This window comes from Marmota monax, unplaced genomic scaffold (genome assembly GCF_021218885.2).
Source record: "Marmota monax isolate L192 unplaced genomic scaffold, Marmota_monax_Labrador192_F-V1.1 WCK01_AAM20220418_F8-fsc00020, whole genome shotgun sequence".
Lineage (NCBI taxonomy): Eukaryota > Metazoa > Chordata > Mammalia > Rodentia > Sciuridae > Marmota > Marmota monax.
Window position 1 is genome coordinate 23,134,599 of NW_026692912.1, and position 23,123 is coordinate 23,157,721.

General features: G+C 52.6%; 1 protein-coding gene across 17 annotated transcripts in view; it reads left to right on the top strand.

The window, feature by feature from the left end:
* Prrc2b (proline rich coiled-coil 2B) overlaps positions 1 to 23,123 on the top strand; it is a 78,322-nt gene that overhangs the window by 37,754 nt on the left and 17,445 nt on the right. For 7 of the 17 annotated variants that reach the window (XR_006853163.2, XM_046451625.2, XM_046451639.2 and 4 more), the window contains exons 10-18: positions 3,336 to 3,426; positions 5,781 to 5,973; positions 9,131 to 9,467; positions 10,845 to 11,041; positions 13,177 to 13,390; positions 17,855 to 18,071; positions 18,651 to 20,708; positions 21,865 to 22,067; positions 22,602 to 22,747. Coding sequence is in view for 16 of the 17 variants with exons in the window: in XM_046451625.2 (XP_046307581.1) it covers positions 3,336 to 3,426; positions 5,781 to 5,973; positions 9,131 to 9,467; positions 10,845 to 11,041; positions 13,177 to 13,390; positions 17,855 to 18,071; positions 18,651 to 20,708; positions 21,865 to 22,067; positions 22,602 to 22,747 (3,656 nt within the window). In the remaining variant the exon portion in view is untranslated. The remainder of the gene's footprint in view (positions 1 to 3,335; positions 3,427 to 5,780; positions 5,974 to 9,130; positions 9,468 to 10,844; positions 11,042 to 13,176; positions 13,391 to 17,854; positions 18,072 to 18,650; positions 20,709 to 21,864; positions 22,068 to 22,601; positions 22,748 to 23,123) is intronic. The other 10 variants (XM_046451640.2, XM_046451636.2, XM_046451638.2 and 7 more) reach the window with 7 other exon arrangements.

Here is a 23,123-nt window from a genome sequence, read left to right on the forward strand (position 1 = left end):
CAGCAATTTAGTGAGGCCCTAAACAACTCAGTGAGACCCTGTCTCTAAAATACAAAATAGGGCTAGGGATGTGGCTCAGTGGTCGAGTGCCCCTGAGTTAATCTCTTGTACCATGGAAAAAACAACAACAGCAACAACAGCAACAAAATGAAGAATGAAATCTTCATTCCTCCTGGATCAACATCCCCGAGCAGGGCTGCTGAGCCTGAGGGTAGGCCTGCAGTTAATTCGATGGAGTTCATAGCCCGCCAGCCTCTCCCTGTGGTTGTACCATGTCATATTCGTGCAGCAGGCTGTGGAGCTCAGTGCTTGGCATCCTCACATTTTGGGGCTTGTCCTTGTGGTCTTAGCCGTCCTGGTTCATTGCGCTTCTGATCTACTCTTGCACGGGGCTGGTGACGGTATCCTGTGCTCTGCTGCGCCTCGCGGTTCACCCTTGCCCAGTGCCTGTGTGACTTCATTTTCTTCCATGTTAGATTACTACTAGTCCTTTGCGACTTCACATTGCACTTTTTTTTTCTGTTTCAGTCTTTTTTTTTTTTTTAAAGCTCTGTTTTGATAAGCAAAAGTTTTTAACTTGGATGCAGACTGATTTACAAACTTTTTTATGATTATCACTTCTGTGTCCTTTTTAGGAACTGCTCCTCTACTTGGTTGAAAAAGACCCCTGAAGTCTTTTAGCTTTGCCTGTTGCTTTGGGTCTTGGTCCAGGTTGGACTCATCTTCGTGGGGCTGTAGCGCAACAGTCTGGGATCACTTTCCCTACACAGATGCACACTTTCCCTCTACTATTTGTTGTTGAGACTTTCTTGTCCCTATATTGAATTGCTTTCTTGACACTTTTGCCAAAAATCTTTTGACCATGTGAGTGATGGTGTGTTAGTCTTGATGCCAGTTGCACACTGTAGCTTTATAGGAAATCCTGAATTCAGGTAGTGTAACATTGTTTTGTTTTTTTTTTTTTTAGCATTGTTGATTATTCAAGCTCTTTGCATTTTCATGCAAATTTAGAACCAACTATGAGTATTTACAAAGAGCCTGCAGGCATTTTGGTTAGAACCTGTTGAGTCTATATCCAGATAAGCGACACCTCAATTTTGAATCTTCAGTTTTAGGAGCCTGGCGAATCTCTTTATTAGGTTTTCATTCCCTCAACAGTGTTGTATAATTCCCACTGTAGAGGCCATGAGCATCTTCTGTTATGTTCATTTGCTAATAGAGCACATGGTTAATACGCACAAAGTCCTGAATTCAATCCCCAGCACCACCACCAAAAAGAAAGAGAAAAGAAAAGCTGGGTGCGGGGGCACATATCTGTAGTTGCAGGAACTTGGGAGGCTGAGACTGGAGGATGTTGTGAGCCCAGGAGTTCAGCACTAGCCTAAGCAACATAGTGAGACCCTGTGAAATTAAAAATATAGATATATTTCCAGGCTTTTTGTTTTTATTTTTGGGTCCTAGAGACTCTACCACTAAGCTATATCCCCAGCCCTTTCTATTTTATTTTGAGATAGGGTCTTGCTAGTTGAGTTGTTGGAATTTTAGGTGTATCCACTGTGCCTGGCTCTTTATCCTTTTGATGTCTGTAGGATCTGTTGTGACGGACCCTCTTTTGTTCCTGATAATTTGGTGATACTTGTCTTCTCTTTCTTGTTCCATTCTTCCAAGGAATTATTAGTTTTATTAATCTTTACATTGACTTACCTTTTGGGTTTATTACTGGTTTTTATACCAATTCTAAATGTTCTCATTCTAATTATTGAGGCATTTCTATGTTTCTAATAGTTTTATCATAGTCAGCATATTCTGTATGGTTTTAGTTCTTTTGAACTTATAGAGGCTTATTTTATGACTAGGGTAATGATCTACCTTGGAGAAAATCCCAAGTGCTCTTGAAAGGAATGTGTGAGATGCCCCATCCCAGCTCCTAGCATGTGCCCAGTGTCACCTGACCTCAGCCATGGGAAACACATTCCTGATTGTTGGTGCTGCCGTGAGCTGGTCACTGTGCCAGGTGCACTTCCTGGCTTCCGCAGCAGCCTCACAGGGGCAGATGTGGTTCCCATTTTGCTGATAAGGGGTTGAAAGCCACGCCACGTTCTGTTCCTGGGTGTCTTGGTCTGTAACTGACAGCCTGCTCACATTGGTCGGTGGCACCTTTCAGACCCTGTATGTTTACCCCTTGTAGATTTGTATCCTTACCTTTTAATTCCGTTGGTTTCTGCCTCTTTTATCTTGAAGCTGTCGTTAAACATACACACATTTATAGTTTTGAGGTCCTTGTCTCCAGTGGTATTTGTTTCTTTCTTTTTTGGTACCGGGGATTGAACCCTGGGGTGCTTAACCGCTGAGCCACATCCCCAGCCAGTTTTATATTTTATTTAGAGTCGGGCTCACTAAGTTATTTAGGGCCTTGCTGAGTTGCTGAGGCTGGCTTTGAACTTGTGATCCCCTTGCCTCTGCCTCCTGAGCTGCTGGGCTTACAGATGTGGCCACATGCCCAGCTCTGGTGTGTTTCTTGCAGTCCCCCTTGCCCTGTGTCAGCACCCATGGTCTGAATTCCCATGTTGCTCTCGTTGCATATCGTTTGCCTTTCAAGCCATTTATATTTAAAGTGGTCATTAGCAGACAGCATGGATCCATAAGTTGCTTTTTCAACTCCAACTCTGCCCTTTAATTGGATTTTTTTTGTTCCTCATTTTGAAAGATAAGAGTCACATAACAAATTTTCATATATAACAAGAAATTTGCCCCTTTAAAATCTCCTATTGGGTTGCTTTTAGTTAGTCATAAGGTGCAAACATCACCGGGCTCCCACTCCAGAATGGTCCCATCACCCTGTGCTGTAGCAGTACCACCAACCTCCAGTCCCTTGGTGACTGACTCTTCTTCTCCCCAAGCCGGTGGATTTGCATATTCTGCACATTTCATGTGCAGGGAGTCTTGCAGAGAGTGGCTTCTCGCCCAGCATGGTGGTCATCCTGTTGTGTGCACCATCACGATTTGTCTACCCACATGCCAGTTAATGAACACTTTCTGCCACCGGGCTGTGTGGGGTGGGGGTTCCTGGAGCAAGACTGTGCCTTGAGCATTTCCCAGTGAGGTTCCGTGCTGCTAGGGCAGACTGCAGTTTGGTTTCTGCCTGCTTTGCTCACTTTTCTATGCCTTGAAATAACATTTTAAAAACATTTTGAGCAGAATTAACAGTTGTTGTCTAACCTAGCTGCTTTGCTCCTGCTGGACTGCAGGACCTCCCTTCCCGGTCACCTGCAGGTGAGCAACACCAATGTTCTCATTTTGTTTCAAAATCTTCCTGGGCCCTCTTGTTGTTGTAGGCCTCCACGAAGAAGTAGACTATTCAGAGAAATTGAAGTTCAGCGATGATGAAGAGGAGGAAGAGGTTGGGAAGGATGGCCGGCCAAAGTGGTAAGGTGCCCTGTTCCAGCTCCTAGCATGCATCCAGTGTCACCTGACCTCAGCCATGGGGAATGCATCCCTGCATGTTGGTGCTGCCGTGAGCCGGTCTGTGCCAGGTGCATTTCCTGGTTTCCACAGCGGCATTGCAGGGGCAGATATGATTTCCGGTTTGCAGATAATCATATCTGAGGACAGCTGCTCAGGAATGGAGCCAGGCTTTGTATCTAGGCATGACCAGGACCTGTGCCTTGAATCTCTTGACCTGGACTCGTGTTTTCTCGAGTGTTATGCAGACGGCTTCTTCCATGGAGCATTTATGGTGTCGTGCCCAGAAAGGCTTCTGTGGCCAGGCAGTTTGGAAAGCCACCTAGGTTCAGCTGCCTCCCTCCAGGATCTCCAGGGGCTTGAGCATGCTGCCCAGTGCTGGGGAGGAGGGCAGCAGGAGGTGGGGCGATGCCAGGTCCCACACTCATTGGAGCTCCTCGTTCTTCTTCTGGTGTTGGCCTGTGTCACTGGACTGCTTTCACCCAGTGCCCACTGGAAAATACTGCATCGTGCACTTGGATTCTTTAGTTCTCATCTTGGTGTCAGTAGCTCCAGCTGCTGGCTGTTGAAGTGATGTGATACCTGTGGCTGTCCTGCGGTTTTTCTGCCCTCATTGCCTCTGCAGAACTGCCCATCTCCTTGCCACATGACCACTGCACTTTTTTTTGGCAGAGGGTACCGGGAATTGAACTCAGGGCCACTTGACCACTGAGCCACATCCCAGCCCTGTTTTGTATTTTATTTAGAGACAGGGTCTCACTGAGTTGCTTAGCGCCTCACTGAGGCTGGCTTTGAACTTGCGATCCTCCTGTCTCAGCCTCCCAAGCTGCTAGGATTACAGGTGTGGCCACCGCGCCTGGCCTGCACTTTTTTTTTTTTAAAGCATGCTCACTGCTGCCCTGCCTCAAGTGGCAGTGCTTAGTTATGGCAGGCGTTCTTCCACTTGTTTTCTCATCAGTAACTGCACATTCATGCGGTGGAGCCTGTGAGTCTTTTGCTTGTTATTCCCTCTCTGCTCTGAAGCCCCTGCTGTTAGTGCCCCTGTTCTGGAGGGAGCCAGGGACAAGCTTCAATCACTTGTTTCTAGTGAGACACAAAAGAATGAACTAGCGGATGTGCTGGGCTGTGTCTCTGGGTCAGTTCTCGGAACATGGCGCTCAGAAGAATGTGACCAAGAATTTAAATTGGAAGTAAAGACATGAATGCTGCAGTCTCATGGGAGCAGCAGGACAGTTGTTCTGTCCCTCAGTTGACATGGAGTTAGGCATGGACTTTGGGCCTAGTTTTGCCCCTAGCTGTGACCAAGTATACCTTCAGTTCAAGAATGCTCAAATGACGACCCCCCCCCCCCCCCCCCGCAGACCTGCTCTTCTTCCAGCGTTCCCTGAGCTGGGTGATGGTGTCCAACTCTGAGAGACTCCCTTATGTATTTCCCAGTCTTTATTTCCTCATGGGTGATGGGCTCCTGGAACCTCCCTGCCTCTGCCACGTCCTCCTCTTTGTCTTTGGGGCCCATAGGGCCAGCACCCTCCTTGTCTGACCACCCAGAGGCCGACAGTGTTGTCTCCTTTCTCTCACCTGTGCTTGTACTGTGTCTACTTACCTGCCTGAAACAGGTCTTCTCTGATGGGCAGGTCAGAGGCCCTTAGCAGTTGCTCTTTCTACCTTTTCCTCATGCACCTTCCTTGTGTCATGCTCCTGCCTGCTACTGGTGTGTGTGCAGACACGCATGGTGTGTACATTAACCGTCCCTATCAGCCCTTCCTGGCCCTGGACTGCCTCACGGGCACCTGCAGGTGCACCTGTGTCTGGCTGCTGCACTGGGCTGCACCTTGTCCCTCCTGTGAAGCCCCTCGTGCCCCCTTCTGTGCGAGGTGTTCCTTCTCTGCTCCTCCTCCAGCTCCGCCCTCTGTTCCTTGGGGTTCTGGTTGAGCCCCTCCCTGTGCAGAGCCCAGGAGGAGCTGCAGTCTGTGGATGCAGAGTCCTGCCTCTAAGTTGCTGGCTCCTGCCTGCAAGAGGAGCCTGCTAACCTCTGAGGCTCAGTGTCAGCTCTTTCATTGGGGGTAACCAGGGTGTCTCTCCGCAGTCAGTGAAGTAACAAGTGTCACGTGCCCTGCCTGAAACTTTGTGTGAGAGTGACCTGGCAGTGCTGGTTTTGGGTTTGGGGGCTCATGTGCAGAGGGCCGGGGGGGATCTGTTTGAAAGGGGAGATTGGTGTATACACAGCTGGCTTCAGTGCTCCCCGGGGCCCCTGACTGCTGGGATCAGACATGCTTGACTGCCTGGGAATACTTCATGCTGAGTACCATTTGTCCTAGGAACAGCTGGGACCCGAGAACGCAGCGACAGTTGTCCCTGAGCTCTGCAGACAGTGCTGATGCCAAGCGCACTCAAGAGGAAGGGAAGGACTGGGGCGAAGCTGTGGGTATGTCCCGTGTTGCCCGAAAGGTGCCGGAGCCTCAGCCACCTTCCAGAAAGCTTCATGGCTGGGCATCAGGCCCAGACTACCAGGTACTGTGGACCTGGGGGGTTCTGCACCCAGCTGTTTTGCTGGGACTCTCCCTTCCTCCCTGTCTCTTTCCCACTCTCACTCTCAAAATTCACTTGCCCAGAGTTTCAAAGACAAAGATGACAACAGGTCTTCTAGCCCCTGACCTCTGTTTTGCACTTCACCGAGAACGTGGCTGGGTTCCTGAAAAGTCCTGGGAAACATTTCTTCTGCTTATTTTAAGCATCACAAAGTTACAGAATAATTGGAATTATAATATGAAGAAGATTTTTTCCGAGCCAACTTGATCAGTTCTCTTGCTGCAGAGCACTGACACTCTTCTGAGGTGACCTTGGTCAAAACCAGGGAGGAGTGTTGATTCTGCCGACTAGTCCTCAGAGCTATCACGTTCCCAGCTGTCACCTAAGGTCCTTTGTACCAGGGAATCTGGCTCAGAGCCACATGTCACACTTACCCGTGCTCAGCCAGTTCCCTCTCTCCTGGCCTGGGGGCTTCTGAAGTTGCAGGCCAGTGAGACATCCCTCAGGTTGGGCTGTCTGGTGCGTGTGTGCTGGGCCTAAGGCTCCTGTCCTGGCAGCAGATTCTCAGGTTCTTCTTTGCTTTCCACCTGGTGACCTTGCCTTGACATTGGCCTTGGGGACATGTGCTTTGATTTCATGGTTGATGTGGCATCTGCCACATTTTGGCTTTAGAGTTACTCATTTCTCTGTTATTGACAAGAAACTTGCGGGGAAAAAAAAACAAGACTGCATATCCCTTTACCGTTGTTTATTTTTTTCAGTGACTTGTAACCTTGGTACCTAGATTGTCTGGTTTGGCTTTGGGAGCCTCTCTGGCCTGTGTTCAGCACTCCTTTCTTTCTGGAGGATAACCCAGTCCACACGCCTCCTATCTTAGACCTCACTTTGCCCTGGATTTACCCTTTCTTCAAGAAGTCCTGGTTCCTTTGACTGACATTATGTTTAGAAACCAGTATCTAGGCTCTGGGAGCCCCCTGCTATTGGGTGTCTCTGTTCCTGGGCCTTCTGGACGCGGAATGTGTGTGTCAGCACGCGTGTTCAGAGCTGTGCTCTTTCTGGATCTGTCTCTGTTGGAAACCCTGAGGTTGCAGGACTGCCTCCAGTTCCAGGGAATCCTCTCCTCTCTGTTGGTTGGTTCTCTTTCCTGCAGCAGTGAGAAGTCATGTTATCCCTAGGTTTTATCCTTACTGGCTCAGCACCTGCTTGGGACTGGTTTCCCCTTCTGCTGCCCCTCCCTGCCTGCGCAAGTGCCCTCCCCTCTGACATCACCCCTGTTTCACAGTGCCCTGAATGTCCCTGCTCAGTGCTCTCCTCATGATTGTCCTCTCTGCCCACTTGGGCTCCGCCTCCCTCATGAGGCCACCTCTCCATCCACTTTGATCTTGCTGGCTAGAGCCACCTGCACTGAGCCAGTATGACTCCCTGGCCCCAGACACCTACATGACCTGGTCACAGCTAGTGGCATCAGGGCTGAATTGTTCAGGAGGCTGTGGACTGGGTAGAAGAGGCACTATTTTGAGTAGTCTAGGTGAACTTGCCATTTTCAATTTGGGTTCTCCTTCTGCACTTTCTTACCTTCAGTCTTATTAAGTACTTGGTATGCCAGGCACTGTGCTGGGCATAGGGCAACAGAGTGAAAATAGAATGCATACAGTGCCACTCCTGGAAATTATCTTGCAGGGGGTTTAAATTTTCACTCATACATTGATTGGGGTAGCTCAGTATTCAAAAGGTTTCACTTTTCTGGTCATATGCTAGAAGTTAACTGGAAAAGGCAACAGGAACAAAATCTATATAATTTATGCACCCAAGTGTATTCTAACCAAATCACTGACTATTATATGAAATGATGGATAGCCAGCCATAGGGCAGCATAGTGGATGCACCAGAGGTCTTGACAGTGGACACAGAGTTTGTGGTCCTGTTTCTAGGAAATTGTCTAAGTGGAATAACCCAAGTGTAAGGCTGTGTTGGGGTTCACCTGGAGGGTGGGTGAGCACCAGCGAGCAAGTGGTTAATGGTATGAGCCCTGCAGAGATCAGTGAGTAGCCCTGCCCCTGGCACAGGCAGTGGTTCATGTTCAATGGCAAAGTATAAGGAAAGTGCACAGTTGGGTCCAGAGTATATCATGTAAAAATCACCTTCCTGCTTTTCATTTGGAATTTTAATCTTCTGATTATAGTAATTATCTCTAATTGTAAGAAGTTGGTTTTAGGAGAAAATGTCTCAAATACAGCACATGTGGCTTATTCCTCCTACTGAGGTTCAGTTAACCCGTACAAGACGACAGAGCTCTTGCTTATTTCTGCTCAGTGGCCTTGACGTCTTTGTAAACACCATTCAAAACAGGGCATCTTTTTTTTTTTTTTTTTTTTGAGGGGGTACGGCTGCACATCTCCCCCCTTGGTGCCATTTAGGGGTGCATCTGCACCCTGCAGGCCAGGGAGACACCCCCCTGGTGCTGAGGATATTCATGCTGCATGTGTAGCACCATGCTCACCCTGTGACCGGCAACTAGCAAGAGGCTCAGGAATGGAGGTGCATCTCAAAGGGACACTTTGAGATGAGCTTTTTCATTTCTGTATAAAGACCAACTTGAAGCTGTATGTCTCACAGTGAATTTCATTTTCTCATGGATCTGTTGACTCAGGGACTCTTGTATTTTCATGGAGCAGGAGAAGAATGGTTTTATGACTAAGGAGTGATGCTTGTTGACTCCTGCACCCTTGGACACCCTAGTCTTGTGTGCTTGTTGGCAATGGTGAAATCATCTCGTGTCCACCACAGAGCTGAGTACTTGTGAGCACCTGTTTCACCTGCACAATCCCCAGGGCTTCCTTTATTGGCCCCATTTTACAAATGAATGACTAAATGACATTTCAACATAGTCAGGGACAGAGCAGGACTAAAACCCAGGTCCAGGTGATATTGCACTTGCCTTGCACATAGAAGACTCTGGCTTCCATCCTTAGAAGTTTAAAACATAAGTAAATAAAACCCAGGTCTGCCTGTGGTGCCACTGTGCTGCTTCTCAAAGGTGTTCAAGGATCGCTGGAAGGAGAACTAATCCCACAGAGGCAGTGGCCCCTGCCTGTTGGGTTTGTGACCCACCATCTCATCAGAGGCTCTGTTCTCTTAGCAGAAATCCTCAGTGGGCAGTGTGTTCCGGCAACAGTCTATCGAGGACAAGGAGGATAAGCCACCCCCGAGGCAGAAGTTCATTCAGTCAGAGATGTCCGAGGCCGTGGAGCGGGCACGAAAGCGCAGGGAAGAGGAGGAGCGCCGAGCCCGGGAGGAGAGGCTGGCAGCCTGCGCTGCCAAGCTCAAACAGCTAGACCAGAAATGCAAGCAGGCCCAGAAGGCCAGCGAGGCCCAGAAGGCCAGCGAGGCCCAGAAGCAGGTGGAGAAGGAGGTACCTCGGTCCCCAGGCACCGAGAAGGCCCCCCCACAAGAAAATGGCCCTGCTGTCTGCAAAGGTAAGAGGCAGGTCCTCCCGCCAGCTGGAACCTTGGACTGGGCAGTGGTTTGCTGTTCCCATTCTCCGACTTCTTAGCAGCCTGTAGCTAGGGCTGGATTACATTGAAAGCGCCAGAATAGAGGCCAGGGTCACGTGCCTGGGTCTGGTCCTGTTTTGGGTTCTTAATCTAGCTGGTGAAATGCCTCGCCTCTCTAAAGCGTGGCACCTGCTTGCATGCTGAGGGGCATGTGAGATGCTGCACATGTGCAGGGCGGGGGATGGTGCTGGGTGGGAGTGTCTGGAAGGCCTGAGTAGTCTTGCTGATAGTCTCCCTCTTGTCATTCTTGTGGCTGTTACCATTACTGTGCAGTTACACGAGGCACAGATGATAAAGGACATTCACAAAGCACAGGGTCCTTTTATGCAGAGGGGAGGAGCCCACCTCTTGTTAGAATGCATTCTCCCTGTGCCAGAGCTTGCACAGTGCTGCATGACCGACAGACATAGCAGTAGGGGGCGCTCTCCAGGAAAGCCAGCTGTGTCTCTGTCATCTCCTTCCCCTCATGTCACCTCTTGTTAGGAGACAGGGGCCCATATTAGACACAGGCCCTGAAATGTTTGATCTGGTAGCCATGTGCCCTGGCCAAGAAGCTCAGAGAAATCAAGTTTTCTTCTGTCTTTTTTTTTTTTTTTCTGGTACCAGGGATTGAATCCAGGGGGCACTTTACCACTGAGCCACATACCCAGCCCTTTTGAAAATTTTTTATTTCGAGACTTGAGGCTGGCTTTGAACTTTCAATCCTCCTACTTCAGCTTCCCGAGTTGCTAGGATTACAGGCGTGTGCCACCGCGCCCAGCTCTGCTCTCCTTCCACAGTCTCAGTACTCGGGGAGGGGCAGTAGAGAGACTGCGGGGAGCATTTCTCCTGGGCAGGCACTGTTCACTGTCTCATTCGGTCCTCACGTGAGTCCTGTGGAGTGGGCGTGACTGCTATCCTTCCTTACAAAGGAGGGAACACAAAAGGAGAAACTAAACCTGTGCCCAGGTCACACCACCTGTGGACATGGGGGATTCGTCCTGTTTGGGGAACGGCCACTCTCGGGCTACCAGAGTCCTCTATCAGACCTCCGCTCATAGCTGACTCTGATCACATGCACGTCCGCTGACCTCCTGGTCCTTGTCCCCATCTCTAACGTAGTTGTGGGTACAGCTCGCTCACAGTGTCCTGTGGGTAATCCAGGAGCTGGTGCCCAAGGAGTATGTAGTGTGGGCTGGGCCCAGCACTGAGTCCTGCACAGAATGTTCCTGCCCACAAGAGAAGCACTTGCTGTTCAGCCATTGGTCACCTGAGTGCTGTGAGCTCATTGTGGCTTCTCTTTGCTTGCTCATTCTCTAGGCTCCGCAGAATTCCCTGCCCAGGAAGCCCCCTCCACTTTCTCAGAGGAGGCACGCACAGCTTCCCCAGCTGTGGGTCAGAGCAGCAGCAGTGAGGAGGAGGCCAGGGAGTCTGCGTCCCCTGCACAGGAATTCAGCAAGTATCAGAAGTCCCTTCCTCCACGGTTCCAGCGCCAGCAGCAGCAGCAGCAGCAGCAGGTGAGCACCGAGCGATGGCCCCTCCCGTGCCCTCATGCATCCTGCTGTTGCCCTTATGCATCCCGCTACCACACAGTCGTGCAGGGGTCACATTCCAAACTTGTGACTCTGTAGACCACCCCACCATTATTCTTCCCAGTGCTAGGTGCCCCCCGAATGAATACCACCTTGTTGTGGTTTTCTAGGACATGAGGTGGTGGGGTACACGTTGAGTTCCACTGGCTTAGGTTGAAGAGCAGCGACCTCTCACACGCTGGGGACCCATGGGGTCCTCCAGGACAGAGGCTGTGGGCTGTACCAGGAGCTGTCAAGTGGGACGGGGTTCCTGAGTGTTGGGTTCCTGTGCCAGTGGCGGTTCCTGACTAGTCACATGTAGCTGTGGCCCGTGGTGTCCTGGTTGGCTAGGCTTGTTAAGCCCCTGCTTCTCCACGTGTGATCCAGGAAGGGCAAAGACTGCTTCACTGTGGCAGCAGGAGCCTCGTGTGGTGTGACAGTGATGCCTGTGAACTGAGAAACACCAGCACCATTGCAGTCAGCCTTTTGTAAACCTTAAAGGGGACCTGCTTTGGGCCCTGGAGAAACTCACATGGCTAGTTCTGCCCTGGTGCTCTCGCAGGCTGGTAGTCCCTCTGCTTAGCATGCTGTTAAGTGAGGCAGCCTCGCAGCCTTGCTGGGAACCGAGCCTGGGGTGGAAACTGAGCTGACATGGAGGAGTCGCTTGGTGGGAGCCCAGCGCTTGGGTGTGTAATACATTATTATTAATTAACATCAACCGAAGATTCTTCACAATGTGTGTGCTCTGGCAAAACAGACCACAGCCTCAGCCTTTCCCCAGCATTTCCTTTGATTTCTTATAAAACCGTCAGCCCAGCTTCTCTGCTGCAGGCGTTCAGGAAGCGTCTCTGGGCCCCACTGACCTGTGAGTAGTCCATGGGCTTGGAGTAGGAACATCCTTGGGAGAGATCCCTGGAGTTACTTGTGCCAAAACACTGCCGTCACAGTGACTGTAGGCAATTCTTCACGGGGAGTAGGGAGGACGGTGGTGGGGAAACCCTTCCTGAGGGTAGAAGGACACCTGCAAGCACCAGGGCAGCCTGGCTGGTTGGCCCCCTGGGGGGCTGTGTGAGACAGGAGGAGCTGTGGGTGCAGGCAGCGTGGCTGGAGTCGGAGCTCCAGTCTCCTGACTGCTGAGCTCTGTTTCTTAAGTGTTCCTCAGAGGTGCAGGGAGTGCCAGTGGACAGCCAGCTGGACAGGTGGCCTTTGGTTCGCAGAGTCTAGGGTATGTGCTGGAAGCCTGTGGGGCAGGCCATCCTTGGGATCTGCCATGAGTCCTGCTGGGCTGCTGACTCAGGGTTCACTGGGGAAGTCAGCACCCTCCGTCACTGCTGCTGTTCATTCCTCTCCCCAGGCCAACCAGGCCTTCTGGGCTCGTGACTTAGGGAGCGCAGCGACACACCTGCAAACCCCAAGCACTGCAGGAAGTACGGTTCTTTGGGACCAGAGGATGGGCCTGGGCTCAAGGGTCTTTTGGTGGCCTCCCAAGGAGACCCAGAGTTAGGGACAGACAGGCCTAGAATGTTCCATGGCCCGGCATGTGCAGGCAGAGCTGTGTGGAGCAGAGAGCTGGGGCCAGTCATGGAGTTGAAGCCAGGGAGGCAGATTAGGCATGGTCCCACAGGACACTGTGGGTCACCTGTACCCTGGTAGGTCAGTGGTTGTAGGGCACGGGGGACCGCTGAAGGTGCTTTTGAAGCTCAGAGCCAACGGCTGGGTGCGAAAGATGACCCTTGCTGAGTAGAGGATGGGTGAAGAGGATGGGACTGGGACAGGAATGATGGCCGTCCTTGGGTCGTGGCTCTAGACCAGGGTCCTGTGGGAAGTGTGCTGGTCTGTTGGTCAGTTTCAGTGAGACGTTTGATCTACATGGAAGCCTCATGTGTCAAGGGCAGCACCAGTGTACCTGGCCCCTGTTGTGGTAGGCACGACTGCCCACCCAGCCCTAGGAGACTCCAGCCTGATGGTTGTGCTGTTGGGGCTCCCCTCCAGGCAGCTGCCCGTCTCCTCCCTCCTGGAGGGCTTTCTGTGCCACATGCCAGAACGCTGGAGACTATGGTCGCTTACCCCTGTCTGATCAGGTCTCTCTTCTGCGTCAGGAGCAGCTGTACAAGATGCAACACTGGCAGCCGGTGTATCCCCCGCCTTCCCACCCACAGCGAACCTTTTACCCGCACCACCCCCAGATGCTGGGCTTCGACCCCAGGTGGATGATGATGCCTTCCTACATGGACCCTCGGATCACACCCACCCGGACCCCTGTGGACTTCTACCCCTCAGCCCTGCACCCTTCAGGTGAGCACGGGGCTGGACAGTGGGTGGTTAGGGTGGCATCTCAAGAGCGAGGCCCTTGGTGTTCGTTCTGGCCTCCAGGACTGGTCTGTGTCTTGCAGAGCGCAGGTAAGGTTGTGTTCCTGTCCTGGACAGTTACCGGAAGAAAGCAAGACCCCGCATTTTAAATGGCTCAAAGTGATTTTGAGGTCTTGCTGCCTCACACAGTCCCTTTCCATTCTCACTGTCTTTGCATATTGTCTCTTTTTCTTCCTTCATTGGTCTTTCCCAGGGTTTGTCTAAGGCCTTTTTAAAATCAGAATTGGGGTTTCTTATTTTTCCTTTATCTTATTTGGGTTTTAGTTAATCATTTTCTTCTTTCTACCGCTTTATTTCTCTTGAAATTATTCTGTTTAGTGATTGTGTTGGACACTTGGTTCAATAATTTCTGACTTTCAAGATGATGTTGCGGCGTCGTGGCCAGGTATGATGGTCTGATGTGGGCCAGGGGCCAGCAGACTTCTCGCCTGTGGCCAGGCATCGCATGTCATGGGCTTTGGTCAGCTCTTCAGTTCTGCTGTCGTAGGAAGAAGCAGCCATGGGTAAATCGTGAATGAGTGCGTTTGATTGTTTTCCAGTAAAACATCATTTAAACAGATAACAAACCAGACTGTGTTCAGAGGCTTGCCCTTGTTGCCCACTCTCGGTTGGCTGACATTTGTTGAGGTTTTCTTTGTAGGCTGTTACAAAGTCAGTTTTTAATTTTTTCCTCTTTGTTTTCTTCTTTATTCTTTTTGCCTGAAAATAATCTGTGTTCTGTTGGATGAGTCCGTTCAGTTGAGCTTGCCAGTTGTGTTGTACAAGTCTTTCTTGCGTTACATTTTTTTACCTCCTTAATTAGTTACTGAAAGGTGTGTAGAATCACCCTGCACCAGGGGCTGGGGGCTTAGTACATTGGTAGAGCCTGTGAGTGTGTATCAGGCCCTGGGTCCAATCAGTAGCACAAAAAAAGAGAAAAGAGAAAACAACAGCAAAGCTCCCAATATGGCCGTGGACTTGTCGGACTCTCCAGCAGTGTCCGTCTTTGGAGGCACAGAGTGTGGAATGACATCTATTCCTGTTGTCACCTACCACCTGCTCCGGTGGTGTTTTTCTGCCTTTACCATCTGCTTTGTTCAATAGTAGCACGATGATGTCAGTTTCCTTTTGATTAGAACTTAGTCTCTTTTGTTCAGTTTTTTGCTGCCATTTCTCTGAGTCCTTATTTCTAGGGAGTGCATAACTTTTTGTATACAAGACCTATATGGTCTTACTCTGAAAATTCTATGGCTTTTAACTACCAAAGTTGCTCCCTTTACATTTATTCAAATTTTATATTTAGATTTTCCCATTAATCTGTCTTATGCATTCCGCTTATCCCACTTTCCGTGTGTGTGTGTGTTTCCCTTCTACGTTCTGTTTCTTATGTTAGTGACATTAAAATCCTAACATGAGGACTGGGTACACCTGGTGGTAGAGTGATTGCCTAATATGTGTGAGACACTGGGTTCCAGCCCCAGCACTGCCCCCCCCCAAAGAAAATCCTATCGTGCCCTCTTGACCTACAGAAGGGTCTACTCGGTGTCTCCACCTTCATCTGAACCTGCTGACCTCTGTCTCTATTCTTGTGCCCACACCGGCAGTTACTGTTTTGTCATCTTCTCTGTGCTATTGAGCTGGGCCTGTGTGTTCCCTTGTCTCGATGGCCTTTCTTCACCTGGGGTGGGCCTGTGTCATCTCTGACAGTCTTCTGCCATTCGGGTTGCTGGCCTGAACAGAGAGCTGCAGGCGGGTGCTCTTCCTCTGGGTGCTGTGCAGATCTTCCTGTTTTCTTCTGGCTCCTCTTGCTGCTGAAAACTTGATCCATTCTTAGGTCTTCTGTGCTGTATTGTCTCTGGCTGTTTTCGAGGTCTTGTCTTGTCTTGGGTGTCCTTGGTTCTGTCACTATGTGCTGTGTTCAGGTGGACCTCTCTGATTACTCTGCTTGGGAGTCCTTGTGCTTGAATCTAAGGTGTACCTCTTTCCCCACTTCTGGAAGATTCTCTTCTGATAATTGCTTCAAGTTATTGACTCTCCTTGTTCCTTTTTCTTCTTTGTATTTAGGTCTTTACTTTCTGGTACTGGGGTAGCCCGTAGCACTTAGGTCCTGACCTTGATGTGATCTGCCAGGGCTCTACCACTGGGCGACATCCAGACCCTCCTTGTTCCTTTTATCTTTTCTTTCTAGGTCCTGCTCTAGGTTTATTATGTACCTTCTATGCTGTCTTTTAAGTGTCTTAAATCAGAGAAAGTGAAAATGAGCAGGCGTTACCCCTTTGTTGCCTTCCAGGAAGCCCCTGGCTGTTCCCAGGACACTTCTCTCCCCAGCTGAGTCTGTCTACTTTTATTACTGTCCAGTGAGGTGGTTTTTTTTTTTTTTAATATTTTCTAGTTGTGAATGTACCTGTATTTTATTCATATGTGGTACTGAGAATCGAACCCAGTGCCTCATGCATGCTAGGCAAACACTCTACCACTGAGTTACAGCCCCAGCTCTGTTCAGTGAGTTTTAATTTCAGTGACTGTGTGTTTTTATGATTAGAATTTGTTTCATAAGCCTTGTATTCTTTTTTTTTTTTTTTTAAGTTTTTTAAAAAATTTCCTTTTATGTTCTTAATTATTTCAAATGTGATTTCCTAGTGATTACCAGACGGTTGTGCTGTCTGAAGTCTTGAGGACTCACTGTGAGCTCGTGGTGAATACTCAGCACACGTGTTCTGGTGGTTTTGGATCTAGATTGGTTTCAGGAAGCAGTGTGGAATTGGGTTGAGGGCATGTCCCTCCATAGTCTCTTTAGCTGGAACCACCCTTGATGGCAGGTTTCTGGACTATTCTGGGAGTTAGAAATTTGGACCCCTTCTGCCTAGATCCCCATGGAAGCAGCCATGTGGTTTCTGAATTCCAAGAGAGTGCTTTTCCCTGCCCAGATCCAGGCACTCAGCCCCGCTGAAAATCACACATTCTCCAGTGCACCTGACAGGCATGGGCAGAGGCTGGGAGAGGCATAATTCGTCCAGGTGCACTTTGGAGGGTCTCTGTTTTGAGCAGGTTCCATCTGCACTCCTTGTCCTATGAGGGTGCTGAAGACCAAGCCTGAGGGTTTCCAGGCTGAGCTGCCCTTCTTTCTGCTCTTCAGGGTGTTCCAGCTCCTGCACTCGTAGCTCTGGTCTTCAGCTTCTGGAAGTTACTATTTTCTTGTGAACACAGCTCTGCAAGCAGAACATTTGATCTATTCTGCCCAGCCCTTTTGTGACAGTAGGGGTTTTCGGGTCTTCGTGTAGCCACAGACAGGGCGATGTGTGCCTCATGAGGAATGCGTGATGCAAGGCACGAGGCTGTGGGTTTCCAGGGAATCCCGCCCATCTTGAATCGGACTAGCGGTGCTGGAGTCCCCCTGTCAGCAGCACTTGAGCAGTGTCCAATGGCTAGTGCAGAACTTCTGACTGCTGGCCTGATGCTGAACCACCTTCTCACCAGATGAGCTGCAGTCAGGAGACAGGCGCGACAGTGTCATAGGGCTTTGAGTATTTCAGAGTCAGATCTGTTTCCTTGCAGATGTAGGCCCAGACCTGGGCAGCACCTGTGCCAGCCCCACTGCCCCACCTGACAGGCATGAGCAGAGGCTGGGAGAGGCACGATTCGTCCAGGTGCCCAGCCAGTTACAGCTGGTGGGACCTATATGCTGGTCCAATCTGGCAGTTAGCAGTTTTTTTGTTTTGTTTTTAACATTTTTTATAGTGAATGGACACAATACCTTTATTTTATTTATATATGGGGCTAAGGGTCGAACCCAGTGCTTCACATGTGCTAGGCAAGCGCTTTATCAACTGAACTCCAATCCCAGCCCAAGTTAGCAGTTTTTTGTTATTTTTCAACTGCCACCCTCCTCCCTCACCGCATTCCCAAAATCTCCCCATACACCATATGTAGTGTTGCCATCCTTTTTGGAATTAGGGGTAAAAGGAAATAAATTCAGCCTAAATCTTCCTGCAAGGATTCGGAAGTAGACAGTGCTGGCTGCCATTCTCACATGCTCTCTGGGATGTGGCTTGTCTGCCTAGGTCTGAACTAGAGAGCTTCCAAGCATCTCTGCTGCACAGCACTCCTCAGCTTGCTGACCCCGTGGCCTCTGGTTAGCACTGAGGGATTCCACTTGTCATTTCCAGTTTGCATGTCCCAGTTTTATTACCCTTTGATACAGGCACTTGGTCTGAGAACTCAGCTTGTCTCTGCAGGTCTTTGAACAGGTCAGGTAGCCTCAGGGTCCCTGGTCAGAAAAGAGTGAAGGCCACTGTTCTGGAGTGGGGTGCTGTGTCCAGGGGCAGGCCGAGAGACTGTTCCATGTGGCTGGCTGGTTGCCATGGGGCTTTCTAAACGACATGATTCAGAATTGTCCTTTGTCTTGGCCAGGACTGATGAAGCCCATGATGCCCCAAGAGTCCCTCAGTGGGACTGGATGTCGTTCTGAAGATCAGAGCTGTGTGCCCCCACTCCAAGAAAGAAAAGTGACCGCCATCGATCCAGCTCCCGTCTGGAGCCCAGAGGGCTACCTGGCGCTGCAGAGCAAGGGCTACTCATTGCCCCACCCAAAGTCAAGCGACACTTTGCCTGTGGATGTGCATGTCAGGTGAGATGACACTTGCTCCCGCTGCCTGGATGCTACAGGACAGCTCTCTGGTCCTAAGGGAAAGGCCCTGTCCCAGGAGATGCTGCCTTGGGAGGCGGGAAGGGGTATGGATTGTGCTTGGATACTGTGTGAACGGCTTTTACTGATGGGGCTGAAGGCTCAGCAGGATGTGGGGTCGGGGAGGGCCTCACAGACAGGCAGGTCGAGGGAAGGGGTGTGGGCTTGCCCCTTGGTGAGTAAACAGGGCTAGCCCTGCTGCCCAGGGCCCGACTCCAGCTGACTCCCAGGCTTCAGCTTGCTCCAGGGGACCGCCAGCTTCTCTCTGTCTCCGGGTGGCAAGCTGAGCCTGCCCAGTGGCCACTGCCTTCTCTGCGCTCACGGACTTCAGGGGCCATGGAGGGCCCCATGGCCCAGCTGCTCTAAGACGTGTTTAAAGATAGAGCAAGTGTTTGCTGTGTTTTTCTTTCTTTTTTAAGGCATTTTTTTTTTTTTTCTTTCTGAAACTGAGCTTTGTGTTCAGCATGGAAGCCAGGAACCCAGCTCCAATCACATTGACTGATTTCTCTGGTTCCTTTTCAGGAATGAAAGCTCTTACTCTGCCTCCCCCGGAAGGTCAGGGGGCGTAAGTGCCCAGCGCCATCTCTTTGAGGAGAGAGGGGAGGAGTACTTGAGTGCTTTTGACAAGAAGGCCCAAGCAGACTTTGACAGCTGTATCTCTTCTCAAAGAATAGGCCAGGAGCTTTTATTTCCACCCCAAGAAAATGTTCAGGAGGCGGGCGCTCCTGGGGGCCACGCCCAAAACCTCAGGCGTCCCCCGCTGGAGCCTGACTTTGTCCCAGTTGAGAAAAAGCCAGAGTTTTGCAGCTGGGACATTGGCCACCAGCCAAAGGCCCCCGACACAGCCAAGGGTGTTGAGCAGGAGGCGCCCCGGGAGGAGCCGTCCTTCCATGCTGCCTCCTGGGAGAAGGAAGGGAGTCCTGACAAACAGCCAGACCCAGAGCCTGAATGGACACCTGAGCCCCGGAGTTCCAGTGGCCAGCACCAGGAGCAGCCAGGCAGGACCCGGAGGTCAGGGCCCATCAAAAAACCGGTCCTCAAAGCCCTGAAAGTGGAGGAGAAGGAGAAGGAGCTAGAGAAGGTTAAGCGGGGGCTCGGGGAAGAGAGTGCACGGCTGGCCACAGAGAAGCCTGAGCAGGATGAGGACGAAGAGAACGACCCTGCCCTGGCCAACGCCTCCCCTTCCACTTTGGAGGACAAGGCCTCCACCCGGGCTGGGTCCAGCCACGAGGCCAGCAAATGGGATGCGGATGAGGATGAGAAGGCTGACAAGGCCTGGGAGCCCAGACCATCCCGAGAGAACAGCGACATTCCCCCCACCAAGAGAAACAACTGGATCTTCATCGATGAGGAGCAGGCCTTTGGGGGCCGGGGGCAGGCCCGCAGCCGGGGCCGAGGTTTCAGAGAATTCACTTTCCGAGGTCGGCCAGCCGGGGGAAATGGAAGCAGCCTGTGTGGCGGGGGCGTCCTGGGGGCCCGCGGCATCTACAGCAGCAGCCAGCGGAGTGGCCGCGGTCGGGGCCTGCGGGAGTTCCCCCAGCCAGAGGACAGCCCCAGAGCCAAGCCGCGGCGGCGCATCGCCAGCGAGACCCATAGCGAGGGCTCTGAGTATGAGGAGCTGCCCAAGCGGCGCCGGCAGAGGGGCTCGGAGAGCGGGACGGAGGGCTCGCTCCTGGGGCGGGAGGAGGGCGCCCTGCAGACGGACTCCTGGCGCTCTAGCAAGGCGTACCCCGAGGACCAGAGCGGCCCGGAGGCCAAGGGTCGGGGCCCTCGGGCCTGTGGCCGTGCTCTCCCGCCCAGGCTGAGCAACGGCGGCTATGGGCGCAGGGCCTTCGCCCCCAAGGAGCCGGTCACCTGGCAGAGCAGGAGCCCGGGCGGCTCCTGGCAGGAGTACGGTCCTGCCGACACGGGTGGGACCCGGCGTGCCACGGACAGAGACTACGTCCCTGACTCCTACCGACATGCGGATTCGTTTGGCAGCAGGGCCTTTGAGGACAGCCGCTTGGAGGACAAGAGGTCCTTCTTCCAAGACGACCATGTTACAGATTCTGAGAATGCAGAGAACCGGCCGTTCCGGAGGAGGCGCCCCCCACGCCAAGACAAGCCCCCGCGCTTCCGGCGGCTGCGGCAGGAGCGGGAGTCCTTGGTCCTGTGGGGACCAGAGGAGGAGGCCCCCCTGCTGGCGGGCCAGTGGCCAGGCCGGCCCAAACTCTGCCCTGGGGACAAGGTTGGCGCAGGGGGCCGCAGGTCCCCAGACCCATCCTGCCACAACTCCTCTGACCATGCCAACGAGGAGTGGGAAACGGCCTCTGAGAGCAGCGACTTCAGCGAGCGCAGGGAGAGGCGCGGGGGCCCAGGGGAGCCCGACCCACAGGGGGACTGTGGCCTGTCTGGGGCCGGTCTGGGTGAGAAGAAGGAACTGGCCAAGAGGAGCTTCTCCAGCCAGAGGCCCCTGGCTGACAGACAGAGCCGCAAGCTGGAGCCGGGAGGGTTTGGGGAGAAGCCCGTTAGGCCAGGTGGTGGTGAGACGTCCCCCCGCTATGACAGCCAGCAGAGCGGGACACCCTTGAAAGCCAAAAGGTAACCGAGAGCACCACCCCAGGCCCCTGTTGTTGTCCCCCCCCGCAGCAGCCCCGAGTCCATGCATGCATGCCCGCCGGGCCACGCGCTGCCGGCCGCTGTGTGTCAGCGTCTCATCCTGCTCCTGCATCGCTTGTCTGCTTCTCACGATGTGTCCTTGTTGTTGTGGCCTGACAGTCTGAGCCTGAAGTGTGCCCTGCCCCACCCCGTGCCTTGTGACTGCAGCCTTGTCCCTGCCAGGGTTCAGCCTCTGAATGGTCCTTGGAGCCCTGCAGTAAGGGAATTGCCTATATGTGGCACCTGGGAGCACTGGCCAGTCCACCTGATCCCTCTCCTCAAACAGCTGGGCAGCATCCTGGAAGGCCTCACTAGCCTTCTGGCTGCACGGAGGACGGCTCTTCTTCCCCCAGCAGCTCTGCTTCTCTACCACTTCCTTGGTGTGGTCAGAAGTTGCCAGAGCAGCTGGGAGGGCCACCTGCAGCCCAAGGAACATCTCTCCTTTGGCACCAGAGGTTTCTTAGGTGGACAGTCTGTGCTTGGTGCCACTCGAGGCCCACAGGCTCCTGCGTGGGGAAGGGTGGCTTTGCTGACTCTGCCTACTCCATGTCTCAGAGGGGACGTGCAGGGGTGCTAAGGCACCTCAGCACACTGACGCTGCCTGTCCTCCTTAGAAGTTCAGGGCACAGAAACTCGGGGGTGTTTTACCCCTAAAGGTCAGGCGTTAGTCTGACCTTGCTCTCTGGGGCCCAGAAGCCCCAACTTGGCTCTGCCCTGAGCCTCATAGCAGGGCAAGGCCAGGGCTGCTGGCTGCTGGCTCAGAACAGAAAGGCCGGCAGCCCTGTCTGAAGCGTGCCCCACCTTCCCTCTCTCCCTCTGCGCGTGCTGAACGCAGCAGGCCGTGGGAGAGAAGAGAGCACGGACGGGGGTGGTGAGGGCAGCTCTTCCCTGCCCAGGGCTCTGCCCAAGCAGTGTGGGCTGGGCTCTTCCTGGAGTAGGTGTCGGTCCACGAGGCTACTGTTGATGCGGCCTAGAAAAAGGAACTTACCTGGGCCAGGCTGCTGTGTGCGTGCAGGCTGCGTGCACTTGTGGGTTTTTTTCTTTCTTTTTTGCTAGCCTTAGGGCATCTCTGACTTCACTGATCTTTTTTGCTTTATAGGTCCCCGGATGAGGCCCTGCCTGGAGGCCTTGGCTGCAGCAGTGGGAATGGCCACTCGCCTTACACCCTAGAGCGGGCCACACACGCCAACGCTGATAGTCCAGAAGCCACCAGTAAGAAGGCAGAGAAGGAGTCTGTGCTGGCCGTACAGAGGGCTGGTGAGCAGGAGGAGGCCCGGAAGCAGTTTGACCTGAGCTATGGAAGTGAGTCTAGGCACCTCTCATCCTTCCAGAAGATCCCAGGTGGATCCAGGGCCTTGGTAGTCTTTGGGTGGGAACACATAATTCTTCTAAGGGGAGAATTAGCCCTTCCAAGTGACCGTCAACTTCCGAGAACTGCCTTGAACAGGCACCAGGCTGAGTTCTTGGCTGTGGTGGTGAGCAGTACAGCTGCTTGCCACCCGCGCTGCACACTGCCTCGCTGGGGAGCCCGATGCCCAGTGGTTCAGGGAGATTCCAAGTCCACCAGCTGGTAGGAGCGAAGCTGGCTGTAAGAGCCTCATCCCCAAAGATTGTGTCCTTCTCACCATGGTGCTGCTCAAGCTGTCCTGGGTGACACTGCAGGGGTTAGGGTGGGAGGTGCGGCCATGGCCAGGTCTCTATAGCTGTGGTGGATGCTGGAGCTCCTTGGTAGCGTCCAGCCAGATGCTGCCCAACTTTCTGGGCCAAGCCTGTCCTCAGATATCAGGTGCAGTAGAGTTGGGTGATTCATGGAAACCACAACTTCTCTTGGTTCAGGTGCCATCATTGAAAACTGTGCGTCTGGCCCTGGGGAGGAGAGTGAGATGGGCTCCATGGTGGGCGAAGGCTTCATTGAAGTGCTGACCAAGAAGCAGCGCCGGCTCCTGGAGGAGGAGAGGAGAAAGAAAGAGCAGGCTGCGCAGGTGAGCAGGCGCAGGCTGGGCATGGGGCTGGGGAACCCAGGGAAGAGGGGAGAATTAGCTGCTAGGCTTGCGTTGCTCCCAGTGCCTGCCATGCAGCCCGCGGGAGCAGGTGAGGGCCGTCACCATTTCACAGAGGGGAATCTGGGTCACAAAGAGGCTGACTCCTCAAGGCTCAAAGCTTACGTGGGGTCATACCTATTGGCCGCCAGGACTCCTCCCTCCACAGGGTCCCCGCCTGGGTGGGTGAGAGTCCTCTTCCCTCAAGCCATGAGATCAGGAGCCCTGTGCCACACGGGAGGTTTGCAGACCACCACTCCTGGGGGTTTGGCTGACCTGCCAGTATGCTCAGTGGCCAGCATCTTGAGCAATTTCAGTG